Raw genomic sequence first — 20,661 nt, 5'->3', positions numbered from 1 at the left:
AAAATAACTTATCTCCCACTCAAAAGCTTCCACCTGTAATTAGCATAGTACGGACAGCGTGATGGAACTTAAAATTCTTAGTTCTTCCTGTAGGAGGATTTGAACTGACCTGAGGTTTGAATCTTGTTTCTTCACTTGCTAGAAAAATGACTGTGGACAAATTGCTCAACCACATCACGTTTCCGTTTCCCTGCCTGTTAAGTGATGATGCAAAGTAGCACTCGCATCATCTGTTTGCAGTGAGAACGTACGTAGAGGGTTTAGCCCAGCAGCAGGCGTAAAGAAGGAACTCAAGAATGAGGCCAGATGCTGTGGCATAGTGATTCGTCCTACCACCTCAGGGTCAGACTGCCTGGGTTCAAGGTCTAGCTCTGTGTGAACTTGAGCCAGCTATTTAACTCCTCTGTGCCTTAGTACCATCCTCTCCAAAATGAGGACGATAACAGCAAATCCAGAGTGTTGTTGTGACGGTTAAGTGAATATATATTCTGGTACATGATCAACACTGAAAACATTTCCCCAGACACTAAAATTCGGAGCCACAGCCTCAGCCCTGGCTACACATTAAAAAAAAATTTTTTTTCGATCCTGATGCCTCGATCCTACTGACAGATAGTTTGGTTTAATTTGTCTGTGGTGAAGTCTGGGAGAGCTTGAGAATCTCCTCAGCTGATTCTAAAGTGCAGCACAGTCTGAGATCCCCTACTTTAGTGATGCTTTCTTCTCAGGCCAGTTAAGCTCCAGCAGTCGTTCACACTGTGATCCCCGAACACCAGGAATTGTTGAACACAGTCTTCTTACAGTACTTCAACTATAACTACTGAGGGGTTCTTTGTAAGTCACCTGAGTTGTGCAGAGTTGAACAATACTAGGGGTTTACAAGAACTTAGGGCAAGTACACACAGGCCCTGGTCACTAAGCCACTAGCCCAAAATGCAGTGATTGCTATAAAGCACAAAGTTCCATAGAGGCAAGGAAAACAGGCCATTAACATTTTATGGAGACCCATGAGGGCTTCGTGTAAGAAGTGGCATCCACTTCAAGCAGATCTTAAAAATGAGAAGTGAATTCACCTTCATAGTCCTCAGTTTTCATATCCCTAATAGGACTGCTGAGGCCCTTTCTTCTAACAACACTAACGTTTAAGATTTTAGAAGATCAATTCATGTGTAGTTTGGAAAATATTTTGATATTCTGACTTCATTAAGGCATAGTCGTTTTTGGAAAGCAACTGCAGTTGCCCTTTTTTGGGGGGCAGGGATGGAACATGATTTGCTTTAGGCATATGCAGTTTGCTTCAGATTGGAGCTCATGGCCTCTCAAGTCCTCGACGCAGTCCACAGCAGTCCTTAGGTTTCAATGCGCAAATAGTCTTTGATGACATTAAAATCAGAGAAAAACACAAATCCACTTGGTTTTCATTAGGTAAGGAAAGGGGAGTATTTCCTGCTGACTGGGCTCCTATGGCAGAAGAACGGAGCCCTAGATGCCTCCATGAGAATTCAGAGAATATGCTTGTATCCGAACAAACTGAAGGAGCAAGAAGGGGAGATAGACACTCTCATCGGCATGCCGAGAAACTTCCAAATTAGTTGTGACAGTGCTGAGGAAGCAAAACTTAGATAGAAATCGCCTGTCTGGGTGCTCTCTCGTCATCTAAACCATTGCTGTTTTATTATTATTTCTTTGGTTAGATTTCTCTATAAGAAATAGCTATCAAAGAAAAAGGAACATAATGCTATTTGGTACAATCAGAGAAGTGAAACTTTATAATAATGTAATTATGTGACAGTAACATAATGTAGGCAGCCAGGATTCTCTGTGGTAATGAACAGCCAGCCAGTTAAGGAAAGATGGGCCCCTGGCTATGTGGGCTCCTTTTATTTGTTCTATATCCTAGAGAAAGTTTTGATGGATCTTTCACAACGACTAGACTTTAGAGAGGTATATATTCATTCATTCATTCATTCATTCAGTCAACAAACATTTACTGAGCATATACTATAGGCTAGGTGCTGTTTTAGGGAGCAAGCCATATAAAGATCTTTGCCTTCAGGGAGTTCATAGCCCAGCTAAGGGAAACAGGCAATGTACAATAAGTTTAATTCATAATCGAGTTTGATATAGGTAAAAGTGTTGCTATAAGGTAATAAAGTATGGTGAGAAAACAAAAAACAAACTGAAGAGTTGGGTCAAGGTATTGATGAGGGCATGGGTGAGATGATAAAGGCCAGAACAGGCTTTATTGAGAAGGCAGGATTTGAATAAAGACTTGGAAAAGCGTATCAGGTAAATATCTGGGGTCAGAGCATTCCAAGCCCAGAGAAGAGCCATTGCAAAGGTCCAAAGATGACAGCATGTCCCTGGCATGTTCAAGAAGCTGCAGGAGGCCAGTGTACCTAGACCAGTGAGCAAGGAAGTGGTGGTCAGCTGGCTGTCATCTTGGTAATTGAGATAACCAGGCCATGTGTCTCTCGTCATTCAATAGGGTAGCCCGGCTTTGTTCCCTTGGTAGTATTTATAGGATCCCAAGAGTAGCAAGAGAAAGCTAGCTACAATATGCAAGCACTTTTAAAGTCTCTGCTTGTGTCACATTTGCCATTGTCCCATAGGCCAAGGCAAGTCACATAGTCAAGTTGACAGCTAATGTGGGAAGGGGCTACTACCCAAAGCATATGGATAGAGAGAGGAGAATCATTACAGCCATTTTTGTAAAAACTATACCTCATTGCTTTACTTTACTGAGTTGTAATCTATTTTATGGATACATCAGTCTTCTTAAAAGTTCTCTTTCTTTTTGTAGTACATATTCCATAATAGTTCATTTTTACCTCACTGTTTGGCATTTCTAAGAACCAAAGACATTTAGGCTATATGACCCAGATAGTTACCCATTTTAGTGAAATGGAAAGAGAGAGTTCAAAATAATCCTGTATTTAACTTTTTGAGAGATCTCAAAAAAGTTAAAAATAGAACTACCCTATGATCCAGTAATCATGCTACTGGGTATTTACCCGAAAAATACAAAAACAGTAATTCAAAGGGATACATTTACCCCTATGTTTATTGCAGCATTATTTACAATAGTCAAGGTATGGAAGAAGCCCAGGTGTCCATCGGTAGATGAATGGATAAAGAGGTTGTGGTATATATACACAATGGAATATTATTCAGCCATAAAAAGAAGGAAATCTTGCCATTTGAGAGAACATGGATAGAGCTAGACAGTATAATGCTAAGCAAAATAAGTCAGTCAGAGAAAGACAAATACCATATGATTTCACTCATGTGGAATTTAATACACAAAACAAGTGAGCAAAGGAAAGAAAGAGACAAAGCAAGAAACAGACTCTTAACTATAGAGAACAACCTGATGGGTCCCAGAGGGGAGGTGGGTTGGGGGCTGGGTAAAGTAGGTGATTGGGGATTAAGGAGTGCACCTGTGATGAACAATGGTTGAGTCACTATAGTGTTGAATCACTATAGTGCACACTTGAAACTAATATAAGACTGTATGTTAACTATGCTGGAATTAAAATTAAAAAAACTATAATCCTGAACCTCAAGATGCTATCCCAAAAAGATTTATGAGTCTCACCAGGACTTGAGCAGAAGCACAGCCTGGGTAGCTTCTCCCACCATCAGCTTCCCCATAAAGGCTGCCAACAACATTCTGGAACTAGAGTGCCAGTGGTGCTGCAGCTCTGTCCCAAGAGAATTCACATACGTCATCTCTCTGCATATTTTTATCACACACTCACTACATCAACAACTCTTCAGTTTGCTGTGGCTTGGGGAATATCAACAGGGAAAGTTTATAAAGTCTCCCATACATGCAGACATCTGGCTAAAGCAAGCAGGCCTGCAGATCAATTTGCCAAAGCTTGGCTTTCTTACTTTTCAACCTTTTATCCAAAAAGTAAATAAAATCCGGATTTTACAAGACAAAATTATTCCCACCGTCTTCCAGAAATACCAATCTGACCTAGCAAATTCATTCCAATTAGCTGTGGATGTACTCGATTCAAGGAGCAATCATCTTTGATTTTTAGAGTTAAAACAGACATTCAGATAAATTCTTATTTCAAAACTTCTGTAGGTATCAGCCTTACTGCTTTCATAGTTTCTCTTACTGAAGCCTCTAGCTAGAAACATTCTCATGGGAAATAAAGCAAGACCAAACATAGTAAGCCTCTTTTGTTTTAAATTCCAAGCTGTCCCGGGTTTGGCAGCTGCTTGAAATGGTCCAGCTGGTCTTAGTTGACCAGATGGCCAAAAAGTAAGGGGGAAATTTGCTTATATAGGAAATAGGGCATCTCAGTTAATGATGGCCAAAGATAATACCTCTGGATCCCTGCTTTAAAGGAGATGGTTATCGATCTGTCAGAGTCACCTGCACGCTGCATCATCCCAACTGTCCCCTACCAATGCTAGCTCTCCCCTCTACAGTCTCTGGGCTGCAGCTACAAATGGGGACTCAAGACACACTTAGGAGTGGCAGCAAATCATTCAGAAATAATAGAAAACACAGAGTAAAGGAAAATAATTGTTTAACCCTGTTTGGCCACGCTTGAAGCCTGCCTGATGTCCCACAGGCTTCTATTCACTTTATCCTGATATTTTCCCGTGGGCTGGAAAGACAACAATACACCCAGCCTTTAGTCTACCATTAGGGGTTTTGTGCTCCAAATAGAACATTACCAGCAGAACAGCTTCTTGGAGGTTGGCAGAGATGTATATTTTAAAAAAACAACAATTTTACAGCTTCAAATGGGAAGGCACCTATGAAACAGATATCATGCTGGTATTTCATTTTCCTGTATTTAGGGAAGAGACTGAACTTTTGAAAACCAAATCAAACCAAACAAAACCAGACCAAACAAAACAAAAACCACAAAAAGCTTTGGTTGGCAGGAAAGCAGGAAATTAACTTGGAATCAATAAACACAAGTTTCTTACTTGAAATGTGTTTAAAATTTGTGAAACATGTTGGAAACCTGCCCAGAGTGTCTTCTAGAAAAGCTTATGTTATGAGTGTAGCCCAAATATTATGAGTAGGAAGTCCTCATTGCCTGGAATAACCTTTACCACCTCCTACTTTACCTATTTAATATGCTACATAGATTCAGCTCAGGCTCCCTCCTTCAGGCCATTTTCCCAACACTACTCCTTCTCTCCCTCCTTCTCTGGCTCTCCTCCTCCAACCTTTCCCTCCCCCTCTACTTCTCCCTCCTTCATTTAATAGGTTTGGCATCCCCCTGGATGTCCTTATATTCCACATCGTTTAATAGTCACCATTTCAAGTTTCTTTCTCTGGCATACTAGATGACAACCCCCTGGGGCAGGGCCTATGTTTTATTTATCTTTGATTTACCTAGCTCCTAGCACAATAGGTGGCACATTGAAAACATTCAATAAATGTCAGTTGAATAAATGAATGGACGATGAATCACCAATTAAATAACGGCTGGAATACCACTTGACCATAAGTCTTATTAATAATGTTTATTCATTCACTAACCCACTCTTTACTGAGCGCCTACTACTACTTTACTGAGCGAGACGTTGTGCTAAGTGTTAGGTATGTTAACGAGGACAACATCAATGAAGTCCTTGCCCTCATAGGTATAAAGCTCTAAAATTAAGTATGTTTATATATAAGTGTGACAGTATAGGAGTGAGATATTGTCTCAGAATTTCGACTAAATCCTTATTCTGAAGGGAGACTACACATGTGCATGAAGGATACAGGACTTGCTAGAACAAAGCAAATGCTATCTAGAGACCATTGCACCCAACATCCTGGATTATTACAGAAGACTAGACATTTGAAAAGAATTAATTGAAGTATTGGAATTCATGGGTATTGACAGGGCTGTGGCATTTTCTCTATTCTCCTAAAAATGGGGAGAATGTGGCTCACCCCCACCCCTGCAAGGGAAGAGACAGGCATCTCCTGCACGTGTCTTGTATCTGCTGAGCTGATGAAATTCCAACAGGTTGCTCCTGGATCAGAGAGTAAAAGTGTCATTAGGAGAACCTGTCATGTGTCCTCAGTAGTTTGGGGTTTGTATGCAAACAGGAGCATCACTACTTGTTTCTTACCTGGATAAATTCTGAAGGCAGTGGGCTGGAATCCCCAAAATGGTGGGGTGGAAGTGGAATGGTCAATAGTTAAATTACATTTCCACTATTTAGCAAGGCAACAAACACACGTTCTTGGTGGGCCAGATACATGGCATGGAAGATAGATGTGAACCATCTTGAAAACATGTCAACCAGGAGGGCTATCTTTGTGAGTAAGGAAACCCTGAGAGTAAGATGTTTTATGGAATAAGCTGCTAGGAGGTGATAGATAAGAGGAGATTATGACACCAGTCAGAAATTGCATTATTCATCTAGGAATGGTGTAGTGTGCAAGTGCCCCTGGAATTACCAAGGAACTCAAGTTCACCTGACAAGAAAGCCAGCATTTGGAGGCTTGCCACTAGAGAAGGCAAGAGTTAGAACCAAATAGTGTCAATCACGTATAACTTTCTTCCATCCATTCTTTCCCTCAGCCCTCAACAGTGGAGAAGCAAGCAACATTCCCACCTCGCTGCACATCTTCAAGCCAAAGGTGAGGCCTGGGCTGGGGACAAGGGAGGGAAAGAGCATTGAATTGGTTGTGAGACTGAAGTTTTATTCAAACTAGCTGATTGTTTAAAAATCAGATAATGGACTGTGCTCAAGTATTTATCACCAATACTTCAGCTGTCTATTAAATTGTAAAACACATGTTTATTCATTCTGGGTCTAATGGCATGGCATGTAATTACTGAGAATCTATGGGATCTTTTTGAAGTCCTCCAGGGACAGGGAAAACAGAACCAACTGAGGATGTTTAATGGCAGTGATTGTAGAAAAACAAAGCCATTGCTTATTCAGACCCTCTAGAGCTTAACCCATTTAATAAATTGCCTACCTATGAAAAACACATCCATGGGTGTATACACACACATACACACATATAACAAACTTCGGCTCATCTCATTGGCAGCATGATTATAACCAAATAATGGGCCATCCAAAGAACATAGTATCTTCTACTCATAAGGCCCTTTATGAGTCTTCTAATATATCCTCCCATCCCATGGAGCAGTCTTTTCTATTATATTATGGACTGGGAGCAATAACGATGAGCAGAATGATTTGAGTGCCTACCATGTACAAAAACTGGGCTAAACAATTTCTATAAATAATGCCTCATCTCATCCTAGTTCAGTTTTTGAAAGGGGTAGATAAGGTTATTCTCACTTTAGAAATGAGGAAACAGGCTTAGACAGGTCGAGTGAAATGAAGGCTTTAAGATTTAGATCCAGGAGGCCTGCCTATATTTCAAAATATGTATTTGTGGATATATTTTTCCCAAAGTCTACTTGAGAACTTCTGGAAAGGAAGACATAGTCATTCCTCTATAGTGTATGTCATATTTTAGGAGATTGTTCCATATATTAGGACTCTAATATTTTCTGTAAACAAAAAATTTACTCATAGGTTCTGTTTTTAGTCTGTCTTCTGCATGGTTTTATATGGGGGAACATGGCTGTTCAGTAATTTCTTTATCTACTCAATGAGGATTTATCGTTCATCTATTGTAAGTCACACACTGTTCTAGGTGCTGAAGTTAACATGATGAACAAGACAAAGTTTTTGCCTGAATAGAAGATATTGGGCATCTTCCTACAGATTGTACCTCCTTTGCTCTAATCATCTTCAATTTCTTCTTCTTTTTTCCATTGCAAAATAAAATTTAAAAATGTATGCCCATGTCTTCAAGAACATAGACACAAGCCTTCATAAACAAATATATTTATCATGATCACACTTAGAAAAGCCAGCAATAAAATCCTCAATATCCAAGATAGTAAAATAAGTATGATGAATATGCCAGATAGACTATTAAGTCATGGCAAATTAAGTTCATGATAGATTTTTAATGCTATGGAAATAGCAGATGATATATAACTGTCTTAAAAGTTTGATCCAGTTTTCGGTGCATGCATGAGTGTGGGTTTGTCTACAAATGTCTGTAGAAAAAAGGCTAAAGGGAAATATGCCAAAGTCTTAACAACAGTTATTTACTGGATGATATTTTCTATGTTTTTTTATAATAAGCATGTCTTTTAAAGTGCAAGGTTTATGCCTAGTGTGTAAAGGGCATTGCTTTAGGCAATGTACAGTCAGCAGTCAACATAGTGGGACATCTGCTTGGGGACTGCAGTGTTTATAAATCAAAATGAGTGTGTGTGTGTGTGTGTGTGTGTGTGTGTGTGTGTGTGTGTGTGTATAAATAAGTATATGGTCAATTCTTTATTTTCCAGAACTCACTTTTTATCCCATTTTCCTTTCTCACTGTCTGTCATCTATATGAGTCACATCTCGCCACAGTCAGTTGCGATCCAACCATGTTTAATAATAGCCTAAGAAAAATACGCGTAGGAAGATGAACCTGCTTATGGCAAAGGGAGAACCGCTACAAGTTCAGAGCCGTGTAGAAAATGATTTTGGATTATACCATCTTCTGGTTTATCTGAGTTCCTAATTGCCTCTACATACAAAGATCACTAATCAGTGGCCATTTGCTTAGCAATAGTTTTGACCATTGATGTAGAATCATAATAGCTAATAAGAATGAGTAACAAATTTATAAAAATTCATGCTCCCATTCTGGAAATAAAGGACTAGTTCTTTTTCACAGCAGTGATAATTTGGAGGCAATAAATGTCTTACATTTTGACATTATCTGCTTACAATTTGTCACCAGTACTTTAGCTACCTATTAAATTCTAAACTACATGTTGTGTGCATCCTGGGGTTCAATGGCGTGTTATGCAGTGATGGCTATAACTAACAACTAACAAGGAATAAGCAAATGAACCTGTTTGGGATGGGGCACACAGTGGATTAGAATTTTTGTTAGGTAAAATTGATTTGCGATTACATAGCTGCAAAAGAAGCTGTTAGTGTTTCTGATATCTGTATTTCAATAGAAATACAACACAAGTATTTTGTACTATTTGTCATTCTAGACAATTAAACAGTACTAGAGATAGATCTATCCCTCTCTCCATTAGCATGCAAATCCTATATTTGTCTTTGGAGGCATAGAACTTGGAAAGTTGCTATGACCGTTTCCCCAGTATTCAGTCCATCTCCGTTACAGCCCCACCTCTTGCACATGCTATCTTGTCTTCCAACGCAGGAGATAATGTGGAACATGATCTAACATATTTCATGTCAAATGCAGCACAGCTGAACTTAAGCTCAAGTCAGCAAAGACAGGCGATTATATCTCAATTATTTTCTGGAACTAGGTTTTGGAGAGACGGCTCAACCAGTATAAGACAGTGTACAGTGAATACTAAATTGAACTCACACTCCTAGAAAATTGAAGACTGCGGCTCAATGTAGTCAGTGAAAAGGAAACCCACATAGGCACACTTCTGGGGTGCTGGGACGTTTCACAAACAGGATATTTATCCTCACTTGCTTAAGGAATATTTACAAATATAGAGGGCCTGCCCTTATATAAAAATAAATTATACAGCCATTATGGATTGTTACATAGACATTTTGTGGCACTTCAGGTAACAATCCATAATGGCTGTATAGATTCACGTATCTGATCTGCACTCTAATATTTACATTTATTTCTCATATATACTCATTAGTATGGCGTTTCTATGTAAATTTCCAGGAGCTTCATTCAGTTTATTACTGTACATGACTTCATGTACAATAAATAAATAAACAGTTTATTACTGTACATGACTTCACTGAGCATATGAATCACCATAGCCTCACCAGTAAATACTGGACAATACAGCATAAGTTGCCTCAGTCTTACTGATTCCTGCAAGCTTCATGGCTCATGAACAGCATGAGGTCACAATCACTCAAGGGCTTCTTAGACATAATTCCTGAGCCATGTTTCTGCCTCCACTCATTCCTCTTCTCTGTCAACCCTTATTCCCCATCTCCCCTAACTGATCTGAATAGGAATTTCCCCTAGGTCCTCAGAGCTCTAATTCTCTCAAACTCAGCTCTCTGTTCTCTTATTGTGTTACACCTCCCATAATACCACAGGATGGCAAACATTTCTGTCCTCACAAAATCTGCCAGCCCACAAGACCTTTGACACCTGCCCTCCCACCCCTGGTCACTTGTCAAGTGAGGAGATCTCTTACCTTTGGCAGAGATGCCCTGGAACCTGAACTCTGGGTGGTCATCGTCAAGACAGTGGTGATGCCCAGTGCGACCCTAGCAGGGGCTGCATCCATGTTTATCCAAAAGGAGACCCAGGACAAAATGACTATCAACAGACTGGGGATGTACATCTGGATCAAATAATACCCCATCTGGCGTTCCAGGTGAAATTTAACCTCGATGCAGGTAAACTTTCCTGGAAGCAGGAAATAATTATTTAAAATCCAATTCGAATTTATCTTTCCCATTCCAGCCTCCCACTGTTGCTTTCTTTTTAAGAGTATTACAGGTAGATTTAGAAGATTGCATAAAATGCCCACCGTGCATAACCAATTCAACTCTTTTTCAAATCAACCAGTAATGAAGTAACAGTGGGGAGAATGAGTGATCTAAAGAGTCATTGGACCCAGACCATGTGGCATATTTAACTTTCTAACTCTGTGCTTGTTGTAGCTTGATTATTTAGAGTTTCAGAATTTGCAAGACTTTCAGAAACTGACCAGAAGAAATACTCACATTTTGTGAAGTTATAATATATAATATATAACCTGCAGTATATATGCATGGCATAAAATATATAGCATATAACCTACAGTATATATGTATGGCATAAAATGTATAGCATATAATATGTAACAGTTGAAAATGGTAAAGTTCACACGGAGCTCTCAAAGTATTTGGATAACTGTGTATCTGTCTTTGTGCTAGCCATAGTAAGAGAAAAATGTACATTTGTATATGCCGTGCATATAATCTACTCATTGTAACAGTTTCCTAGCTTTCTGGGTAATTGCTTGAGGACATTTAGAATATTCCTACAATCTGTTTACAGTGGTATATTACTTATAAAAAAGGGTGCATACAAAGGTTTTAAAACTTTGGACATACTATTAAGAGACAGAAGCTCCTGCCCCTCACCACTTTTCTTCTTCTTTAATTGGTTTGGAGTCAGAACCTCGGAAGGTAATTTGGCTTAGTCCACACAAATTACAGGAGATAGGGTTGGATTCCTCTTGGTCAGGAAAAACACTTTGGAATCAGATTTTGGTCACTTCATTAGAAGCACCATTGACTACAGGAATAAGTGTTCACGAACATTCTATTCAGCAAGAGACCTGGGGCCGTCACTGAACAAACCATCCTGTCTAGCTTGTCTCTCCATGATCAGCCTGTGTAGAACCAAAGACTGGGACATCCATAGGAAAAGCCATCAGCTTTACTGGGCAGGCATGATCTCCCATTCTCCCCTGGCCCTGTGTGTCTATCAACACTACTGACAGTGCATGACCTTAGAGCCAGCTGAATTCCTGCCAGCTGATTTTCATCCAAATTCCTATTCCTGTCCAGGACTGGAGAGCAGAGCAACTGTATTCCTGAGTTTACAGAGACCTAGGTGGTTATTCCTCTCCCACTAAGTCAAAGAGTACAAACTGACCTGAGGATCCAATGTCAAGAGTGGATGCCAGGGATGGGCCAGAATTTATGCTTTTCCTGCACTACGCACAAGGTCTTGTACACATTTCCTCAGATTCATTTGACAGCAAATGGTCAGTAAGAGAACAGCAAAAGATTCCCAAATCTGTTTCCTTCTGTCTCCATTTTGGAGGAATTACCTATTTTGCCCACTGACTTATTCCAGAGGGTATAAGCATCTATCTCTAGAGGGGGTTTTGAGCCAAGCCCAGGTCTGTGCCTTGTACCTCCACTTTCTTGCTAAAGAGCTAGCAATTAAGGTGATATGATGGATCTTCCATACTACAGATGGAGTCCGCTTGGGTTTAGCAGCTGAAAGGAAACTTACCAGTGTTGTAGTGCTTTGTGCAGTAGCCAAGTTCCTTCTCTTCTTTCAAAATAAACTGAGGCAGGGTCAGTCCTTCAGCAACTTGAACTGGACCATCGCTTAACCACTCAAATATCAGGTCATTCATCGTGTACCCAACTGGAGTAAACAAATCATAGTGAAAAACTGAATGCATCTTTCAAGAAAGCTCGAAAGTCTAGCTATGTAAAGAAACAAGCAAGGAAGCCATCTAAAGCAGACACATGCTCCGTCAATTCAAGAGCATTTTTTAAAAAATAAATGTTTATTCATTTTTGAGAGAGAGAGCACATGGCAGGGGAGGGGCAGAAAGAGAGATGGGGACAGAGGATCTGAAGCAGGCTCTGTACGGACAGCATCGAGCCCAATGTGGGGCTTGAAATCATGAACTGTGAGATCATTACCTGAGCCACAGTTGGACATTCAACTGACTGAGCCACCCAGGCACCCCAAGAGCATTTTTAATAAAAGAGCTATAATCATCATGACAACTACATGTCATTGGACCCAAAGATATTGAAGAGAGCAAACTATTTCTGAATGATTTTTTTTCTGTGTAATGGGAGGATGGAATCTATGAAGTCCATTTTCTTCTACCCTCTTTATTTACTAAATCTTTCTGAAGAACAAACAAGTAAATAAACATAAAAATCCTTTGAAGATTGTCTTTACTTGAAAGAGCTGACAACCCAGTAAGACAATCTGATTCTTGGCACCAGGCTTAGTATTTTAAATGAAAAGCATTCTTCTCCTTCTTCTTCTTCTTCTTCTTCTTCTTCTTCTTCTTCTTCTTCTTCTTCTTCTTCTTCTTCTTCTTCTTCTTTTTCTTCTTCTTCTTCTTCTTCTTCTTCTTCTTCTTCTTCTTCTTCTTCTTCTTTTTTTTCTTTTAGATGAGAATGAATTCATCACAGGGCTGCCTAAAACACTCCCATTGCAAGTGTGGCCCCTCTTCTAGGGTATATTAGCTTTATTTTCAGAAAGCGTATCTTAAAGTCTTTATGTTCAATCTTATGTTATTTTACCAAGTGGGGAATGCTGTAGAATAACGCAAATCAAGAATATCTATGTGTGCTAGTATCTTGCTAAATGGGCCCACTCATCACAATGATTCATAGGAAGTAAAACAGATTCTCCACTATATAAGGTCCTATTGTTATGTGACTTTTGAACCAGCCACAGTAAGATTGTTATCAGTTTATTAAACCAAAGTTAGCTCTTAGTTTCTAAGCTCCTGCTAACTAGGTCACTATCTGTTAAGTGCTCCTGGACCTTTTCACACCTCAGAAATGAAGGCTGCTATACCTTCAGGTATCATTTCTCTCCCTTCCCACTTTGTTTGTGATATTTGAATTCTAAAATGAGAGTGAGTAGCACAAGAGATATTATGTGAGGTCTTGGCTGGCCAATAGCTTCAGCATATTTATTAAGTTTATAGATTCTTATTCTTGTTGACTGCAAGATAGTGACTCACCAAAGCCACCCAGAAATCAATGGCAAAGTTAACTGGAATCTACTTTCCTCTTTCTTTGGACCACCTTTTCTATTCAAAGCCAAAAAGGAAAGCATGGACGTCAAGGAATTACAAAGAGAACCCTGTGCAAGCATTGATGTTCCATTAAGAGAATGGCCAACCCTGTCTCTTGCACTGCTACCCTGTAAGAGTGCTTCTTGGGTGTCTCCAACAACTGCAAGAAGCTTATAGCCCTGTATCCTTGTAGCCCCACATCTTTATCTGGCAAGCTTCTTACTGGCCACCACAATAATAATTGTTGTCAGCCATCCTGAAGTCCCACACTGGGACAGAAAGAGGAGTCAAAGAGAGGGGGAAGGAGGGAGGAAGTAACATGAGGGTAAAAAAGTGAGGAATAATTCCCACCCTATACATTCAAAGTCAGAGGTAAACACACCGCTGCTTCTTTGATTTCGTTACTTCCAGGGCCTGCAAGAACCAAACTTATTTACTAATTGGAGCTTTTTAAATCTTGGAGGAGCCTCAGATGACAGCTATGGTTGCTGTTTTACAGAGAAAATAAGTGTTGGGGTGAGGCAGGGGAGAGTTTGGACCAGTAGAGAAGACACAAGAAAGGAACCATTATATAAGAAAATGTTTTTCTCAACTTTCTTCTCAGGAGAAGGGACAATAGGGAAAAAAATAAATACATAAAGCCTACTGTAAATCAAAAATTCTCATTTTATCCCCACTAACTTCTTAAAACAAAGACATTTCATTATTTTGTTTATTTCTGTAGGGAATTTCAAGGGAAATCTACAGTGATTTGAAGTGATCAGGAGGAAACCCTGTGACTGCCTCTTTTTTTAATAATAGTTGACACGTCTTTTTATCTTTATCATTTGTCTACACCAAGAAGTTAAAAGTATTTCCTTGCCCTTGCCTCATTAAATCTCCTAACATCCCTGTAGGTCAGTAGCACTTGTTATTCTCTGCATTTTACAAACAGAGAAAGTGACAGAGCAAGCCATAAAAACATTTCATGTCACTTGCCTAAAGATCTTATTACCTTGGAGGCATCAGCGACTTATGGCACATGTCAAAAATTTCAGTGACATCAGGGTAGGGCATAAAGGGGACAAAGTAGATAGCATTTCTCTGTTTCCTTCCCCATGCCTTTGTGAATCCACTGCCCATCTAAGGGAAATGCCATTTCTTCCATATCATCTCTAGCCCCCCGTTCTTCTACCCTCCTCTGGTGAAGGTCCCTGTATCTTGCCCTCAAATCAGGTATCCCTTCCTGCCACAGTTCCTTTGGGGTGATGGTCTTCATGAGCATAAGATAGAAAGAAACAATTTTCTGATTAGAGAGTGATTCATTTTAGAGAGTGAATGACTAATAATCTTAATTTTCCCAGGACACATTTTTATTTCAAATAAAAGTTATTAAATCAGGTTTGTTTTTTGAGGAAGGGTGAGTTATTTGGCCTTTTATTTTGAAAGAATGTCCGTGTATGAGACTTGCACACACACTTGCTTCTCCTTCCATTAGGGCTTTGGGAGTTGGTAATGGGTAGAAAATGAGTCTCATGGGTCCTTTCTTCTTAATGACACATTAAAAGAACCAGGTCATTGGTTAAAACAAGCAGGCAGTCATTTCAACAGTAGGGACTTACAACTCTCCAGCTGCATTGTACACGTCTGGACATCCATTGGAAAATTCTTCAAGTCCATGGGACAGGATAGGGTCAAGGTGAGTCTTAGCAAAGAAAAAAATTAAAAACAAGTTTTAGATCAGTGAGGTCTGATTCTTGAGGAACAAACCAAAAATACATTTGGCATTAAGCAAAGTGACACTGATCTAAAGAATGAAATCTAAGCTCTCAGAGCAATGCTTTCTGTTTTTCAAATGAACAAGTAGTCATTGGTAAATTTTGAGAATATTGTAGAATTTCATTATAACCCCTTACTCTCTATTTCCCATCTTCCCACCTCAGTGATCTCAAGTGTATTCTAGAATCAATAAGAGCACCTGAGAAATAATGTAATGAGAACAATGGGCTCTTGGTCACACTGATGTCCAATAGACCTAAAGCTCATACTATTTTAGAGTTATACTTTGGACACGTGGACTTTGCTCCAAGGACAATCAATGATGTGATAAACATAATTGGTTGTGATAAGCATTGGCTCTCCTTCCATCAAACGGGCACATGCTTACCTCTTCTTTTGCTAATGCCCTTGGATAGGTTAACAATATATTGTCGTACTTATTCTAAAATTTTGACAAATCTGGAGCCAATAATGCTTGAGCTGAAAAAACCATTTAAGGATGGTGGTCTTCACCTCTCTGCACCCAAGAAAGGCTACTCTGTTCCTCCTTTCCTCTTCCCTTAACTTTTCAGAGCTCTGGCCAGCTCTGACCATGCCTTGTATCAAGGTGTTGATTGAGCTGCTCTCTCTTTTCCACCATTTCCTTGTTTAGTCCTCAAGGAGATGGTGCACACCTGTAGCTCTTCAATTTTTCGGTACCTCAGAAGTGTAAGGAAGGAGATTAAGATTGAGAATCAGCAGATCTGGGTTCCCTTCCCAGTATTGCCTCAAACTATCTCTGTCCCCTAAGCAAGACCTTAAACTGAAACATTCATCTCCTTATCAATCGATGGGGTAGGGTAAAATGATGCTTATTCCCATTAAGCTCTAATATTAGTGTGCCTGTTATTCTAAACTTCAGTGCTCCAAGTTCTGTTCATTTTCTCCCAAATATCTTTTATATGCATAGAACCCTCTGATGCGTGCCCTATTACCTGAACTCTCCTCAACTGTCATGCTCATGCTTGCTCTCCTTTTCTGGTTCTCTTCTCTTTCCTTTCTCTGCTTCATTTTGTCCATTCCATGCAAGCCAACACAGAGCAAAAAGTAATGGCATGCTTATGTTAAAGCAAGAAAATGTCTGGGATTCGAAGTGAGATTAAGTGCTGACAGTCTTCAAAATTGTTAAAATGCTACAATGATTGGGAAAAGCAAGACACCATGGAGTGTGTTGTAATCCCAATTATGTAAAAATATTTTCAATTTGGGGAAGAAACACGACGCTGTCTTAAAAAGTATTTGTGTTTGGTGGGATGATTCATGTTTTGTTTTTACTCTTTATTCTGCATTATCTGTGTTGACAAGTATAATTAAACATGCCTGTTTTCAAACAATAGCAGGAAGGCAAAATTACAAAATTCTGTTTTTTCCAGTGATCCCTTGATTTGTTGTATTCTTATTAAGCTTTTGCCATAAACATACAGTATTTCACCTTCATTGCTAAACAAATTACCTAGCTTCTGTGGGCTATTCTGAGAACACAAAAACTGTGTTTCTAAGGGAAAAAAGAATTGTTTTGAGTTGTAAACAAAGGACTTAAAAATAACATTTTATACAAGAAAAATAAGTTTTTGTCAATCATGGAGTTCATTTAGAGATATAGATATAAATGTAAATACAGATATTTAGATTTTTTCATGTCATGAAGACTTTATTTTTGGAAAACACAATATTATTGAGATTAATGATGTAAACTGTTTAAGGGCAGAGTAAAAGAATCAAAATGAAAATTTCTAGTAATCAAAAACTGTTTAAAATCTGACCCTTTATTAAGGGGGAAAAGACCTCAACAGGATCTACAGATACAGGTTTTGTTACTAACACGATGAGAATCTATTTATTTTCTCCTACTTTTTAAACTGGAATATTTTTGTCAAACAAAAATAGGTTCATCATACAGAAATAATGAGGGGGCATGTGCATAATTTAAGTGAATCAAAACCAGAAACTTTGGAAATTTCGTCACGATTTTGAAAGGTTTACTTTTGAGAAATTAAAAAATAATAATAGTGGAAATGAATACAGCTTTACAAATATGCAGCATGCAATTCAACTGTATTTCATCTGCTATTGGAAACAACTCAATTTTAATATTCTTTTTTTAAGTTTATTTGTTTTAATACATAAAAATGCTTTTTTTATTATTTTATTTTTTAAAATTTTTTACCATTTCGATTTAGTTTTGAGAGACAGAGTGCTAGTGGGGGAGGGACAGAGAGAGAGGGAGACACAGAATCTGAAGCAGGCTCCAGGCTCCAAACTGTCAGTATAGAGCCCCATGTGGGGCTTGAACCCACCAACTGTGAGATCATGACATGAGCCAAAGTCAGATGCTTAACTGACTGAGCCACCCAGACACCCCTACAAATTTTATTTAAATCCAAGTTAGGTAACATGTAGTGTAATAATGGTTTCAGGAGTGGAATTTAGTGATTCATCAGTTACACATAACACCCAGTGCTCATCCCAGCAAGCTCCCTCCTTAATGCCCATCACCAATTTAGCCCATCACCCCACCCTTCTCCCCTCCAGCAACTCTCAGTTTGTTCCCTGTATTTAAGAGCCTGGGTGGCTCAGTCTTTAGTCCGACTTCAGCTCAGGTCATGATCTCCTGGTTGGTGGGTTTGAGCCCCACATTGGGCTCCTGCTGACAGCACAGAGCCTGGAGCCTGGTTCCGATTCTCTTGTCTCCTTCTCTCTCTGCCCCTCCCTTCCTTGTGCATGTGTGCACACACGTGCACTCTCTCTCTCTCTCAAAAATAAATACACATCACGTGGTTCACAAGTTTGAGCCCCGCATCGGGCTCTGTGCTGACAGCTGGGAACCTGGAGCCTGCTTAAGATTCTGTGTCTTCCTCTCTCTCTGCCCCTCCCTTGCTTTCTCTCTCTCTCTCTCTCTCTCTCTCTCAAAAATAAACAGTAAAAACAAGAGTCTTATGGTTTGCCTCCCTCTCTATTTTTATCTTATTTTTCCCTCCCTTCCCCTATGTTCATCTGTTTTGCTTCTTCAATTCCACATATGGGTGAAATTATATAATATTTATAATCATAGGCTTGCTGAAAATGTTTTTATTTTGAAGTGAACTTTTTACATTTAGGGAGAAGTGGCCTCACACACGATGATTTTTGCCTTTGCGGAAGATCTCACAATCCTACAGGGACCCAGAATTCTTAGGGTCAAAACTGTGGAGAACCCCACTGAGAAATTCCCAACAAGCCTGAAACTATCTGTGAGCTTTGCCTCAGCTGAGGACTCAGCGGGTATTCTTCTTCTTCCTCATTTGTTTTTCTAATTTCCTTTCCATATAGGTTTTGTATTGGAACCCAATGGGCACCAATACAAGGAGAAAAGTTAACGGCTAATAGTTTGCTAAATCGTGTCATTAGCTGAGCAAATGGGAAGCCTTTGTAAAGACGTAATCAATCCCTTCATGGGTCACAGAGCCCATAATTTATGATGTCTCATTTACCACACATCTGCAAGCCTAAAATTCAGACTTGCCCTTCACTTATTTTTTTCTTTTTCATTGAAGTATACGTTAAACCCAGTGAAAACATATAAATCCTAAGTTACAGCATGACTTTTTACATCTCTATCCACCTCTTTAAAAAGCACCCAGATCCAGATTTAGCATATATCCATCACCCCAGAACATTCCCTTGTGTTCTCTTCCCTGTCAAGAACCTTCAAAAGGAACTACCACTACATTTATTTTTAAGCTATTTTTTATTTTTAAAAATGTGAGTTTTGTGGGAGGGGGGATGAGCTTGATATTATTCTGTTCATCTCTACTGAATTGTAGAAATGGCACCAAATGAGACTGACACATACAACATTATCCTGAAACGTGAACAATTTTTATCTTCTTTACTCTGGCTCTCCATCTATTTTTGGTGGGTCTTACAGAATTAAATATTTTAATTGAAACTCAGACTTTTTGCTGGCAGACACTGCCTACAGCATATCAGATATGCTCGCCTCTTCTCCATGATGTGAAATATTAAGGCCGTTGCACCTGAAGGCACTGAGCTGAGGCCACCCATCTTCCATTTGATTTTTGTTGAAGAACTCATTTCCTGAAGCATTATCACACGTTCCCCCACTGTCACTGTGGTTGACATACATGCTTTCAGGGCACCCATGCTCCTGTTTGCACAAGGTAGAGAGTAAAGTTCCTTTAGCAGGGGCCCGGTTACTTTCCTGAGTGTAAGAAGGCTGAGCAAACATTTTCATTTTAAAGGCAAAAAAATAAATAAAATGAAACACAGGAAGTGAGTCTCCCAAAAACCTCACTTCCCTTCCCTCTCCTGTCTAGTTCACTTTGCCCATAAGACTAGCTCTTGGGTTTACACCTTACTCAAAGTTTAAATGACTAACAGATGCAGACCTTGTAAAGTGTTTCAGCTAGCTTTCCATGTATTTCTCCCGTATGACAGTGCATGATCCACAGAGCCTGGGACTGTGTTATTTACCATGTAAAATGATGCCTGGCATGGGGCAGACATTCAATAAATATTTGTTGACCAAATGGATGAGTCGGCATCCTGAAGTCCTATGGGAGAAATCCAGGCTTTTCTGTGGAAATGGGAAAGGACTACGGATTTAGAAGAGAAGAACCCGGTCATCAGAGCCCAGAGAGTATTGCCAAATTAAAAGATAGAGGAAGCTGGCAAAGCTTGCTTGCCCCTTCTGTAAGTTGCTAGCAGGTTCTCAGTAGAAATAAGGCAAATCAAGCTGAGGGAAAATTAGGAAGCTCAGGCCACCTGTCCTTGAGCCTTGGACAGATAGCTGGGTCCACAGCAGACTTTTCTCACATTGCTAGACAGATGCAAATTAATCACTTAACTTTCCATTGGAAAGCTCCTTGATTCATGAAGCAACTACTGGTTCATAAGAAACTCGGTGTCAGACTTGGGAGTTCATTCCTAGGGAGAGATTCTTGAGGGGAAAAAAAGCCATTTGAAGGGGAAACGAGTTTTCAGGTAGAAATACAAATTTTAATGAGTGATCTGCTTACCTGAAGCAAAGATTACCAATGTACTATTTTGGTAGAGTTGATTCTAATGGTTACAGTCGTATGCCTTTCTTGGAGAGGATGGACAAGGGGATGCTTTGTGTTTTTCAGGATAAGCAAGGGAGTCTCTGGTATATTGCTATCATCCTCTGTTAGGGACTACGTTGAGCATCCTCTATGTAGCACACCACAAAACCCAGCAGAGGGGTAAGACCTGTGGTGGGGTTTTTTTTGCATTAAAATACTTAATAAGGAAA

At 39.5% G+C, this 20,661-nt stretch overlaps 1 protein-coding gene across 3 annotated transcripts in view; it reads right to left on the bottom strand.

The window, feature by feature from the left end:
• The window catches only part of GLRA2 (glycine receptor alpha 2), a 172,502-nt gene that overhangs the window by 87,968 nt on the left and 63,873 nt on the right, over nt 1-20,661 (bottom strand). For all 3 annotated transcript variants that reach the window (XM_058713135.1, XM_058713134.1, XM_058713136.1), the window contains exons 5-7: nt 15,194-15,276; nt 12,050-12,187; nt 10,230-10,444 (exon numbers count right to left, since the gene is read on the bottom strand). In XM_058713135.1, coding sequence (XP_058569118.1) covers nt 10,230-10,444; nt 12,050-12,187; nt 15,194-15,276 — 436 coding nt within the window. The remainder of the gene's footprint in view (nt 1-10,229; nt 10,445-12,049; nt 12,188-15,193; nt 15,277-20,661) is intronic.

Source organism: Neofelis nebulosa, chromosome X (genome assembly GCF_028018385.1).
Source record: "Neofelis nebulosa isolate mNeoNeb1 chromosome X, mNeoNeb1.pri, whole genome shotgun sequence".
Lineage (NCBI taxonomy): Eukaryota > Metazoa > Chordata > Mammalia > Carnivora > Felidae > Neofelis > Neofelis nebulosa.
This window is presented reverse-complemented; position numbering and strand designations above follow the sequence as displayed.